Here is a 13,186-nt window from a genome sequence, read left to right on the forward strand (position 1 = left end):
GAGTTCGGCTAGGTCTTCACCCACGGAGCCAAGGGCCCGCCTGCCTCCTGGGGGATCTATGCCAGATCCTGGCCCTGCGCTGGCCTTGGGCCTTGGAGGCTCCATAAACCTCTGGGGAGCAGCAGCTTGTCAGAGCCAGCCATGGGCCCAGGGCCCTAACCCCGGACAGGAAGGCCTCCGAGGCGAGTGAGGGTCTCTGGGGCTGCGGCTGAAGGTCGAGGGGGTTTCTTGAGGGCTGCCGCACTTCTTGTCCCAGACTCTTCTCTTCAGTGGAGCTGGCACCCATGGCTTTTTCCTGGGCCGACTGGGATCAGCATGGCCTCTGCCTGGAGGCAGCGGGACGCTACTTTAGTGACACACTTTCTAGGGACTCGCAGGGACACCGTGTCAAGCTGAATTTCCTAAGCTGAAGCGTAATCGTACAGCGATAAATTGGGGTCGCTACACACCCCTCCAACACCAGCTCCGACACATCGGTGACCCCCGGAGAAACCACAGACGTCTAATAGCAGCACTGGAATATTTTATTCACTTAATTTCTGACAACAGTCTCTTCAATGTCATCATGTAGTTCTTTGCACCTTAAAACCACATGTTAAAAGTGTATTAAGAAATCACTGCTGTGTGAAGTAGCTCTGTAAGTCGTGCCGTCCAGGGTGTATCAGGTCGTCGCAGAGCAGGGTAAGGATAGCAAAATCCATCTGGGAATAACATCATCATGCCAGCGGAGCTAGGGACAAACTCATTTCCCACCGCAGGAACGAGCCAGGGTCACATAAGCCCGGCCGCCCCCCGACTCCCACGTCTGCGCTGGAACCCTGAGTAAATGACCACAGGGAAAAGGCCGGTGGGGCCTGGTGGCTCTGGGTGGCCGGCAGGCTGGGTGCGGAGGTCAGGCGGGGACACAGAGCAGGGAGCGGGGCCTGACCTCGGAAGGGCTTGGGAAGGGCCAAGAGCAAGATGGGAGAACACGGGCGGACGGACCTCGGTGCCAACAGGCAGGGGGGCCACGACGGCGGCAACAATCAGGTTTCCTATGTTCATGGTAGCAACTGACGGCGGTCTGCAAATACTAGGATGTTATCTTCTGGGTAAAAACGCCACCTTCCAGGAAGGTGGCACTCACAACCGGCTCACCCCAATTCCCAGAGGGGAGAACGGACACAGCTGAAACGTTTCCACTTCAACCTGCGCCACGGGGTGGTGGGGACAGTCCCACACAGGTTTGTGTCCTGGGCCTAGAAGCTCCTGTGGGGTCTGCCTGCCCGACAGACCGGCTCTCCACTGACCCGAGGACAGGAAGGGGGCCCGGAGCACGCGTGCACGCACACACCCACTGACCCATCTCCGCGTCAGACACTCTGGGACAAGACTAAGACTGGGACAAATCAGGAGAGCCATTCTGGCACGGCCCTCGGGATGGCTTCCTATGGGGCACCCTGGGCACTAGGCCTGACCCTCCAGCTGGGCCACGGCCTGCTTCAGGTCCTGCACGATGAGGTCCACCTCGGCCCTGGTGGTGCTGCGGCCCACGCTGAGCCGGAGTGCGTTCCTGGCCACGTCGAAGGGAATGCCACAGCTCAGCAGCACCGGGGACGGCCTGGGGGGTGGGGGCGAGGAGAGCCTGTGTCAGCGGTCAGAGGGGAAAGGCTCTCTGTGCTCCCCAGGGCTCGGGGAAGGGACCCTGCCCCTCCTGCCCTCCACCAGCTCCCCGGGATGGGGCTGTGTAGACCCCTCTCCCCTCTCTGCCAAACACCTCTAGGCCCCCGGCCTCCGGTCCACGGTCTCGTGCTCGGACTCCTGCACGGTACCGCGGCCTCGCCCGGCACGGCCCCTCTGCCCCCAGGAGTGCTGTGTCCGGTGAGGCCGAGCCCCACCTTCCAGGGCTCCCGACCCTCGAGGAGTGCGGGCGGGTCTCGGAGGAGATGCGGGGTTCTGCACACCCCGGGGCCAGTGTTCGGGGCAGCGCTGGTGCCCTCCCACCCCCAGCAGGGTGCGCGGTTCAAGGGCCCGTGGGCGCCCCCATACACAGGCCCCGGGGTGGAAACAGCAGAGCAAAGGTCACTGTCACATTACAGAGCCCCTGAAAGCCGTCCCCAGGGCTAGGTGGGAGCGGGGACTTCCCTCGCTGTGGTTCCCGAGGGTCCGTGCCAGAGGCCCCCGCAGCACAGGGGAGAGAGGGGACAGGGCCCACAGCTCTTGGCCCCCCGCCCTCCCCTGGGGGGTGGCCTCACTGCCTATTCCAGAGGGCACCCCCACTTTCCGCAAGAGCCATGAGCATCTGCCCCTACCCCTCTCCCCTCCCACCCTTGCAGGGGCCACGTGGACACCTGCCCCCTCCCAGCTGCGCCCCTGGGCACAGCTCTTCAGGCGCCTCCTCCCCTCCCCCTCATCTTGTGCCTGGTGAGACTACAGACTGCACCTGCCTCAGCTTCCCCGTCTGGGAAATGGGCCACTCAGATCCTTTCTGGAGGGCTGTGGGGAGCTTTCTGGGAGCGGTGGCCCACCTGAGCGCCCTCCTCCTGCAGTCGCCTCACTGCGACAGCCACTCGGGCTGCCACATGCCGGCTCCTGGCCTCACCCACCCTCGAGCAGCCCTCCCTGGCACAGCTCTGAGCCCTGAGGAGACCCTGTCATCCCCACCCGGCCCTCGGCCCTCGGGAGCCCCCTGGCCTGAGGTGCTCACACACTACAGCACCGGCCACAGACTCCCGGACGGCCGCTGCCGACCATGGCTCGGCTCTTTGTGGGGCCCCGGCTGTCTCATCCGGGCTGCACCCACCTTTGCAGGCCCCCCACTCACGGCGAGCGGGAAACCGAAGCCCTGCTCTTCCTGCACCGGGGTCGGGCCAGTCTCGGATGCCCGGGCCCACACCCTCCCCTCCTGCCTCGGCCACGGCCAAACTCCTGCACCGGGCAGGGGCCACCCGGAACCAACCCGGCCTGTCACGACCTCCCGAAGCCCCTCCCTTTCCGAGGACAGAGGGAGCTCCTGCAGCCTGCCCTGCCCCTCCCCGCCGGCCCCCCCTTAGGCTGCAGCTTCCCCTCCTCCCCTTGGCCCTGTGACGTCTGGTCACATTTTGTGTCCCCGTTGGCCGTGCAGCTCCAGAAGCCCCAGGCCCAGCGTGGCCCCGCGTGCGCAGCACTCACCGATCCGCGTGGTCCGAGTGGCACGCAGCCCCCACACTAGCCAGCAGCGTCCTGCACCGCGCCAGCACCGCGCGGCCTGCGGGGACACGGCACGAGGCTGAGGCGGAGAGCGCAGCGGGGCCCCAGCTGCCCGTCTGTCCTCTTCCCCCCGCCAGTGTGGCGGCTCCCTCCCTCGTGCCCCGGGGCACGGGCCCCTCTCATCCCAGGGGACAGTGCAGCAGGATCCAGACAAGACGGTTCCTCGCAGACACGATTCTGCCTCATAAACCCGGCCTCGAACATGTTATTTCCGGTCAACTGCCGAGGGAGACACCCAGAGCCCTCATCAGCTGCCTTACTTCATACTTCGCTGTCCCAGGAATGACATTTAAACTTACATCTGACTTTTCTAAGGGTGGAGACACTTGGGCGCTGTTTTGATTAAGCGGGAAGGCACTTCCCTCTTCTTTCACAAGCACAGAGATTAAAGTAATAAACCCACTGACTTAATTAAAAGAATCCATCTCATTGAAATGGGCACAGGCCTCACTGAATACATCTGTCCCCACAAAAACGGGGAAGAGGACAGAGCAGCTCTCCTTCGCACGGCAAATAGCGAGACTGCGTCCCAGCGCAGGGTCCCACCCCCGGCACAGGGACGCCTGCCCAGGGCCTGTACGTGGTGCAGACACACCGCTCCTCGCGCCATCCAGCGAGACGGGGAGCAACCCCTCTCCCCCAGGAACTTCCCCAAACGTGCCTCCCTCACGTCAGGGCACAGAATCTCCTCTCCGCGAAGCTCGGCTGGTCAATTCCCTGGACTCGGCCCCAGGGCCCTGGGTGAGCCGTGTTTTATCTTCTGGATTCCAGGAATCCCAATGGTTTCCAGCCAGGAGGCAGTTATCACAGGAACGAGTCCCACACATGTGCGCTTCCTCCTGACTCTGAGCCAAATTTAAAGTTGACTGCCTCTCCCTTCCCTTATCCTCGTAAGATGTTTTGTCAAACTTGCTGACGGAAATGGATGAGCTAGCCTAAAATTTAGTGCATCTCATCTCCTTCCCTGTCAGCTTGGGGCCAGCGCTGCGCCCCCCTGCACCAGCGCAAACAGCCCAGGCAGGGAGAGCGGGAAGCGGCCAAGACCGGCCTGGCCTCCTGGGGACACCCGCCCTAGGGGGCCGCTCTGCTCCCTCCGGCGCCCGCCACCCCACGCGGAGACCAGCAGACCCTCGTCACCTTGGAGCTGGGGTCCCTGGATAGAAAAGTTGCATGTGTTGGGGAGCCGCTCGGTCCCTGGAAACTGGCTGTTCAGACGGATTCTCTGCTTATCAAATTCAGCCTGAGAAGTCAATGAAGTCTTCAGAGGTAGTTTCAAAACACACAGCCCCCCTGCACCCCAACTGTTTGACCTCGAGCCTTTTCTGGAAAACAAAATCTCAACCTCGACACATAAAATAATTAGTTCATCAATAAGCATCTGCCTATAATAGTTGAGGGACTGACTGGAAAGCAAAGTTAATCAGGAGAAAAAAATTCTGAATACGTGTGACTCTCCTCCGTACAACCATCAAGTACACTAGCTCTGGTGCATTTCTATCACGCCTTTATGAAGGTCAGCCACTTGGCCTAGAGCCCAACTTGGGGGGTCTCCTGACCCAGGCTTCCATCCTCTAGCCTCTACCCTGACTGTCTCCAGAGTCCCTGGACCGAGTTTCAAACAACCCCCGTCCTTGTCCTGCCTGCTGCCTGGGGCGGCACCCCTGACCCTCAGCTCACTGGAGGAAGGCTGGGGCCCCCCAGACTCCAGGCTGCCCCCCCGAACCCCGTGAACCCCAGGCTCACCTCCAGCCGCTCCTCCAGGTAGTCACGAACGTCTCTCATGTGGGCCTCGTAAGCCTCGCAATTCCTGGTCACCAGCTCAGCAGCCTGGGGACAGGGACGGTAACGCAAGAAAGCATGTTCAATTGTCATAAAACAAGGAGAATAAAGCAGCCTTCAAGAGCAGAGGTGAGATTTCCTGATGATAGAGAAGTGACATTTCTTCAAACTGCTCTTTTCCTGGAACATCTCGAATAGATAGTATTTACTGAGTGCAACCGTGTGGCAGGGGCCATGGTCAGAGCTTGAGAAGAGTCATCTTCACTTGTTTAACAGGAATTTACTTTATCAGGTGCTTCCTGATACCTCCAGGCACCAGACACTGCCCGTAAGAGCAAAGAGCACTCCCAGTTCTCGAGGCACAACCATTCCGGAGACCGAGGACCGCAGGGAAGCGGGAACAGCATCATAGCAACTGGGGAGAGCGCTCTGACTGGCGCGCGGGGCATGTGGGACACGCAGGGTAGGAGATGTGAAGGTGACAGTGCATGGACCTAGGGTGTTCACGGCCATGGCAGAGGGAGGGGCAAGTGCGCTCCTGGGACGGAGTGACCAAGGAGGACAGGGCCCCAGGTCCCCATGACAGGCAGGGCCAGGACCCAAGTGCAAAGGCACAAATGCATGTAGGTTTTGAGAAAGAGGTGAGATGCCCTGATTTGCATGTGTAACGACCATTCTGGGCACTGTGCAGAGAATGGAAGGGACCACGGCAGGCAGGCGTCCAGACTACAGATGGGGATGACCTGGTCCAGAGTCACACAAGACGCAGACCTCGATATATTGTGGAGACAGGACAGACAGGACTGGCTGGCTGCTCATCAGTGCAGACAAGGACCAGGAGGGACCAAGGCACCGCCTAGATTTCTGAAGTGAGGTCCCGGATGGCAGGAGGCACCATGGGGAGAGAGGGGAACCAGGGAGGAGAGACACACACGTGGGCCTAGAGGGAATGTCAAGTTAAGCAGGTGGGGACCTGGGTTTCTCAGAAAGGTCAGGACCTGCCCTGAGATGCCAAGTTCAAAGCCCTGAGCACAGGCTGGTGGAGCTGCAGGACAGGACGAGTGCCACGAGGGAGCAGCTGTGGAGAGGAGGCTGGGATGGTGCTGGGAGGCCCCCAGCAGGTGAAGAGGCCAGGCCTGGCCAGGGCGGAGGGGAACTAGCTGGGGGAGGCATGCCAGCAGCAGTGCACGGGGCTGGGCCTCCTCTGCAAGTTCCGGGGAAGAGAAAGGAGACTGGGTGTCAGGAATGGGAGGGAGGGGAGGAGGTCACAGGGCTGTGGAGGCTACAACGTTCTAGTGGAGAGGATCAGGAGGACGGGCAGAGGGGACGACTGCAGGAGGGGCCCTTCTTTAGGAGGCACACAGAGAAAGGGGTGGTGGGAAGCTGGGAAGACACCTGGACTTAGCCTGGGGAAGAGGGGCCTCGTGAAGCTGGGTGTGTGAAAGGCCAGACTGCATGCACGGAGGGCAGGGGGGAGTCAGGGAGGGTCAGAGAACCTGGGGGAGGTGCAGCCGCAGCCTGGAGCTGAGGGGCCAGCGAGCCGGCGGGCCGCCATCAAGCTGCGTACAAGCTGCATCTTGTAGGTGGGACAGCCAGGGCTTGGGGGGTGGAGATGGCCCCAGGGAACAAGCCACCCGTGGGCCCGACTGGGGGTCTCTGCTGTAAAGACATCACTGTATTTCTTATATTAGCAGAGGCTTGAAAAGAGCTTTTCCATGTCAGTGCTAAACATTAGCAATCAATCCACTCTACAGATCTCAAAAAGTACACTCCGGGGTGATAAATACAATTTGAGGCTTTTTCTAACCTCAGTCCATTTATTGGGCCCATGAACATGATCTCCCCAAGGCCCTGGATACCTGGTAAAGCCGCTGGGGGAATGGACTGTAAGATGATAGAAAGTATACAGGTCTCTGCCCCGGTCCCAGCACTGAGCTCCCGAAACCCCGGGAATTTCCTAAGTGATAAGAACACTAGGAGGATCTCTGGTTCTAATATTTGGACTGTCATTCCTGACATTGAGTTCCTAAATGTCCTTGGAATTTCCGGGGAGATAGGAGTGTCTTTTGTTCCACTGCGGTGACTCTGGGTGGGCTCCTGGAGGCGGCTGGCCACTGAAAGTCACGAGTAGAAGCTTGGAATTTACACCCCCCACCCCCATTCTCCGGAGAGGGGAGAGGGGCTAAAAATGGAGTTAATGATTGATCAAATCCCCACAAAAATCCCAATAGCACGGGTTTGGAGAGCTTCCAGGTTGCCGAACACGTGCCGGTGCTGGGAGGGTGGCACCCCCCATGCCTTGCCCCGCCCCCATCCCTTCCGACTGGATGTTCATCTGTCTCCTTTAGCGTATCCTTTCACAATAAAACAGTCATCTAGGGAGCCAAGTGGTTCTGAGAGTCTGTGAGCTGTTCTGGCAAACTAACTGAACCCGAGGAGAGGTCACAGGAGCCTCCGATGGAGAGCTGGCCAGTCAGAAACGCAGGTGACACGTGGGACTTGCGCCTGGTGTCTGAAGGGGTGCTGGGCGGGCGGTCCTGTGGCCTGAGCCCCTGACCTCTCTCCAGGTAGCCAGCGTCAGAATCGAGTTCAATGGCGGGACACCCAGCTGGTGTCACAGAACTGCTCTGTGTGGAAACCTGCCCCCGACACCCACCTCCGGGGTTGGGAGTGTTGTGTGAGTGGCGGGCACGAGGGAGTAAAGGAGACTCAGCTGGAGGAAGACTCAGGTTTTCCCACACACGAGACGAAGCGCCTGCTCCATCCGCCCAAGCTCACCAGGGCTTACCTTCCCAAGGCCGGCAATCATCGGCGTGTTCTCGGTCCTGCAAGAGACAAGGGATTCAATCCTATTTCCACGCAAAGCAATGAACAAATGTCCTAGGACAGAATCCGGTCTGTGAAAGTCATGGGTTCAACTGAAAACAAAATCACACCCACATCTTTCCTAAACACGTGCCATGTGCTTGCCCCCATGGCGCTGCAGCCCCAAACCCTCACGCCCAGCTTCCTGGTCCACTCACCGTCCACACGGCCCGCCTTGGGCAACATACGCTGGGTGTCCACACGGACAATCTGTCTGGGCCCTTTTCCTACACAGGAGAAACCCCTCCTCCAGCTGCAGAGCCCAGGGCCCCCTTGTCGAACCCGGCGGGGGTCCAAAGACCCCAGCTCTGCGCTGTTCCCATCAGCTGACCGTTCAGCTGCGGCCTCTCAACTGTCCCGTGGGACGAGTCGTTGGTTACTAGAGATTGTGTGGGTGCAGGAAAGGGCAGGAGGACCCCTGAAGACCGGAGGCTCTCCCTCAGACCTAACAAGCTGAAAACAGAACTCTTCACTCTATTTTCAGGAAAAACAAAATAAATCACTAACACAATAATTTTCTGAATTTTAAGTTTTGGCTGAAGTTTGCTTAAGCCTTGGGAGCCGGCTGCCGCTGCCGACCAGCAGATAACCAGATAAGCAAACAGGAAGCACAAGGCATTACAGGTAACGCGATCCTGCTGATCTCCCTTTGACAAGTTCATTGGTCAGTTCTGTCCCCGGAGACGGGCTCTGACACCTGGGGATGGTCTGGGAAGAGCAAGGAGCTCTGCGTGGAGAACCCAGAGGTCTGAGCTTATCCTACACCCGACTCCTCGACCACTGTGGGATCCTAATGCCATCCCCTCTTCGGGCCTCACCCCCCTCATCTGTGGGACAGCACAGCCGGACCAAGAGCATCTCTCAAGGTCTATGCCCTGTGAGTGGCTAGAGGGGCTGCCCAGGTGGAGGAGCCGGGACCCCGTGTAGAATCTGGAGCCTGTCTCCCCACCGCCGCCCCGCACGCCCCCCCTCCACCCCGAGCATTCGGTCAGCCTCCTCTGCCTCCTTCTGGAGTCATGCAAACCCTGCTTCCCACTCCCAGTCCACATACTGAGCTACCCTATTAGGGCTTCCCGAACACATGATGTTCTACCTCTTCTTCTTCTTTTTTTAATTAAACTTTGTTTTAAAGATAATGTAGATTCATATGTGGTTATAAGAAACAATATAGAGACATTCTGTGTACCTATTACTCAGCTTCCCAGTAACACTGTCGTACAAGATCACAACCAGGATGTGGATAAGATACAGAACATTTCCACCACCACCAAGGTCCCTCTTGTTGGCCTTTTATAACCAGACCCGCTTGCCTTGGGCCCCATCCCTTCCTTAGCCCCGGGCAGCTGCTAACCTGTTCTCCATCTCTAATTCTGTCACTTCAAGAATGTTCTATAAACGGAATCAGTTATAATTCTGGGGGATTGGCTTGTTTCATTCAGCATAATTCTCTGGACATTCCTTGCAGGCGGCTGTGTATCAACAGCTAACCCCTTTCCATGACTGAGTAGTGTCCACGCACAGTGTGCCAGCCACTCGTTACAGGATAGCTGAGCTCCCTGCACTTTGCGGCCATTGCGAAGAAAGCTGCTAGACACACTTGTGTCCAGGCTTTTGTGGGAACGTAAGTCTGCATTTCTCTGGGATAAGTGTCCAGGAGTGAAATTCCTAGGTTGTGTGGTGGGCACAAATCTAGTTTTAAGAGACAATGCCAGGCTGTTTTCCAGAGCAGCTGTCCCATTTCCACCCCCCCGGCCGTGTATGAGTGAAGCTGAGTCTCTGCATCCTCAACAGCACTCCGCGTTGTCTCTAGTTTTTGTCTTAGCCGTTCCGGTAGGTGTGATGTCTCATTGTGGTTTTAATTTGCATTTCCCTAATAGCTAAAAATGTTCAGTATCTTTTCATGTGCTTATTTGCTATCTGTGTATCCTTTTTGGTGAAATGTCTGTGAGTGTCTTTTGCCCATTTTTTGACTGAATTGTTTAGGGGGTTTGGCTGTTGAATTTTGAGAGTTTTCTTTATGTATTCTAGATACTAGTCCTTTGAGGACATATTCTAGTGCACAGCTTGTCTTTTCATCCTCTTAACAAATTGTTTTGCAGGGAGGAAGGTTTAAATTTTGATGAAGATCAATTATCAATTTTTCCTTTTATGGATGCTTTTGGTATCAAGTCTGAGATCTCTTTGCTGAGGCCTAGAGCCTGAAGATGTTTTCCTGTTTTTTTTTTTTCCCTAAAAGTTTTATAGTTTTATTTCACATTTAAGTTCATCATGTATCCTGAATTAATATTTTACAAGCTGTGAGATTTAGGCTGAGGTTTGTCGTCTGCGTAAGGATGTCTAATTGCTCCAGTACCATCTGCTGAGAGTGTCTTTCCTCCACCAAGTTACTTCTGTATCTTTGTCAAAAGTCATTTGGGCATATTTCTGGTTGTATCTATTCTGTTCCATTGGTCTACTTGCTGGGCTTTTGATAGAAATTGGGCTAAACTGAGATATCAATTTGGGGAGAACTGACCTTTACTATATTGAGTCTTTTGATCCATGAACATAGCATGTCTCTCCACATATTTAGATCTTTGCTTTCTTTTAGCCACATTAATAGTTGTCAGCTTACAAGTCCTATATCTGAGCATTTCTGAGTGATTATAAATGGTACTGTATTTTTAATTTTGTTTTTCATACATTCATTACCAATATACAGAAATACAATCAATTTTTGTATGCTTACCTTGTAACCTATGATCTTGCTGAATTCACTCATCAGTCCTAGGAGTTTTCTTATCTGTTCCTTGGGATTTTCTACAGAGGCCATCATGTGATCTACAAAAGGGGCAGTTTTACCACTTCCTTTCCAATCTGTATTCCTTATATTTCCTTTGCTTGCCTTCTGCACTGACTAGAACTTCCGGCACTGCTGAAAAAGAAGTGAGAGTGGACATTCTCAGCTTGTTCCGTCATAGGAGTAGAACATTCAGGCCTTCGCTGTTGAGTGTGATGTTGGCGGTAGGTTTTTTTGTAAATGGTCTTTTCAAGCTGAAGAAGTTCTCCTCTAGTCATATTGTGAGAGTTTTTAATGAATGAATGCTGAATTTTATTAAATACTTTTTAAGCATTAAATTATGTTATTTTTCTTCTTCTTTGTTTTTAAGTAGGCTTCATGCCCAGTGTGGAGCCCAGCACAGGGCCTGAACTCATGATCCTAGATCAAGACCTGAGCTGAGATCAAGGGTCAGACGCTCAACCGACTGAGCCACCCAGGCACCCCAATTTTTCTTCTTTAATACGCTACCTTACATTGATTGATTTTGGAATACTGAAACAGCCTTGCATCCTTGGAACAAACTCCATCATGGTGTATATATTATTTTTATATATTGCTGAATTCCATTTGCTAATATTTTGTTAAAGACTTCTGCATCTAAATTCATGAGAGATATTTGGTCCATAGTTTTATTGTTCTGTACCATCTTTGTCTGGTTTTGGTATAAATTCATAAAATGAACCAGGGAAATGTTCCCTCCACCTATTTTTCGGGAAGAGACTGCATAGAATGGTGTTAATTCTTTAAGTGTTTGGTAGAATTTTCCTGTGAAACTACCTGGGCCTGGAGATTTCTTTTTGAGGAGTTTTAAAATTACAAAATTAATTTCCTTTTCCTAATAGTTATCAAGATATTTAAATGATCAAGTCTCCTATTAGGTGAGCTGTGGTAATTTGTTTTTGATGAAGTATTCCACTTCATGTGAATTGTCAAATCTGATGCTGGCAATTTTTGGTCAGTCTTACTAGACGTTTGTCAGGTTTGTTTTTTTTTAATTTATTAAGTTTTTCTTTTAATTCCAGTATTCTTAACATACAGTGTTATATTAGTTTCAGGTGTACAATACTGTGAGAGATTTGTCAGTTTTACCAATATTTTTAAAAGGCTATTTCTTTGTTTCAATTGTTTTTAAAAAAATATTTTTGAGGGCGCCTGGGTGGCTCAGTCGTTAAGCGTCTGCCTTCGGCTCAGGTCATGATCCCAGGGTCCTGGGATCGAGTCCCACATCGGGCTCCCTGCTCTGTGGGAAGCCTGCTTCTCCCTCTCCCACTCCCCCTGCTTGTGTTCCTGCTCTCGCTATATCTCTCTCTGTCAAAAAAATAAATAAAATCTTTAAAAAAAAAATATATATATATATATATTTTGTTTGTTTGTTTGTTTGTTTGCTGGGTGCCTGGGTGACTCGATTGGTTCAGCACCTGACTTTTGATTTTGGCTCGGGTCATGATCTCAGGGTCATGGGATCAAGCCTTCCAACAGGTTCTGCACTCAGCAGAGATTCTCTCTCTCCCTCTCCCTCTACTCCTCCCCCTGCTCTCGCTCTCTCTCACTAAAAACAAATAAATAAAAGCTTTAAAAAATTATTTTTGTTTTCAATTTCACTAATTTCTGTTCTTTAGTATTTCCTTATGTTTGCTTTGGGGTTATTTTGCTCTTTTTCTAAGTTCTTCAGGTGATAGCTTATTGACTTCAGAGTCATCATCTTTTTTAAATTAAGATTATTTATTTAGGGAGTGCTCATGAGTCGGGGAGGGGCAAAGGGAGAGGGAGAGAGAGAATCTCAAGCAGACTCCCCACTGAACTCAGAGCCCAACATAGGGCTTGATCTCATGACCCTGACTGAGATCATGACCTGGGCTGAAATCAAGTCAGAGGCTTAAGTGACTGAGCCATTTAGGTGCCCCAAGAGTCATCATCTTTTTTAACATATACATTCAGTGCTATAAATTTCCCTTTCAGCCATGCTTTGGCTGTCTCACAAATTTTGATAAGGTGTATTTTCATTTTCATTCATTTTGATGTATTTAATTCTTTTGAGGAATCCTGTTTGACCCATGGTTTATGTAGAAGTGTGTTGTTTGTTTCTAAGTGTTTGGAGATTTTCCTACTACCTTCTAGTTATTGATTTCTGGTTTGATTCCACTGTGATGAGAAAACACTGTATGATTTCAGTTCTTCAAATGTGTTGAGGTTTGTTTAATGACACAGGACACGGTCTATCTTAGTGTATATTCTGTGGCGCTTGTAAAGAATATGTATTTTGCTGTTGTTGGGTGAAATGTTCTAAACACTTCAATTAGGTCCTATTGGTTGTTGGCTGTTATTGAGTTCTTCCGTATCCTGTTGATTTTTATCTAGTTGTATTCATTGTTGAGGGAAGGGTATTGAGGTCTCCATCTGTAATTGCGGATTTGTCTGTTTCTCTTTTCAGTTCAGTATGTTTTTGCCTCACATGCTCTGCAGCTCTGTTGTGTACTCCATCACCATTTAGGA

The 13,186-nt window shown here is 53.0% G+C and overlaps 1 protein-coding gene across 4 annotated transcripts in view; it reads right to left on the reverse strand.

Moving 5' to 3' along the window:
- Positions 1-508: 508 nt before the first annotated feature.
- Positions 509-13,186, reverse strand: part of SCLY (selenocysteine lyase) — a 38,303-nt gene continuing 25,625 nt past the window's right edge. For 3 of the 4 annotated variants that reach the window (XM_032391849.1, XM_032391777.1, XM_032391928.1), the window contains exons 8-12: positions 7,796-7,832; positions 4,972-5,055; positions 4,366-4,468; positions 3,151-3,226; positions 509-1,600 (exon numbers count right to left, since the gene is read on the reverse strand). In XM_032391849.1, coding sequence (XP_032247740.1) covers positions 1,447-1,600; positions 3,151-3,226; positions 4,366-4,468; positions 4,972-5,055; positions 7,796-7,832 — 454 coding nt within the window. In that variant the 3' untranslated portion in view covers positions 509-1,446. The remainder of the gene's footprint in view (positions 1,601-3,150; positions 3,227-4,365; positions 4,469-4,971; positions 5,056-7,795; positions 7,833-13,186) is intronic. The other variant, XM_032392019.1, reaches the window with a different exon arrangement.

This window comes from Phoca vitulina, unplaced genomic scaffold (assembly GCF_004348235.1).
Source record: "Phoca vitulina isolate PV1807 unplaced genomic scaffold, GSC_HSeal_1.0 scaffold1, whole genome shotgun sequence".
NCBI classification, from domain to species: domain Eukaryota; kingdom Metazoa; phylum Chordata; class Mammalia; order Carnivora; family Phocidae; genus Phoca; species Phoca vitulina.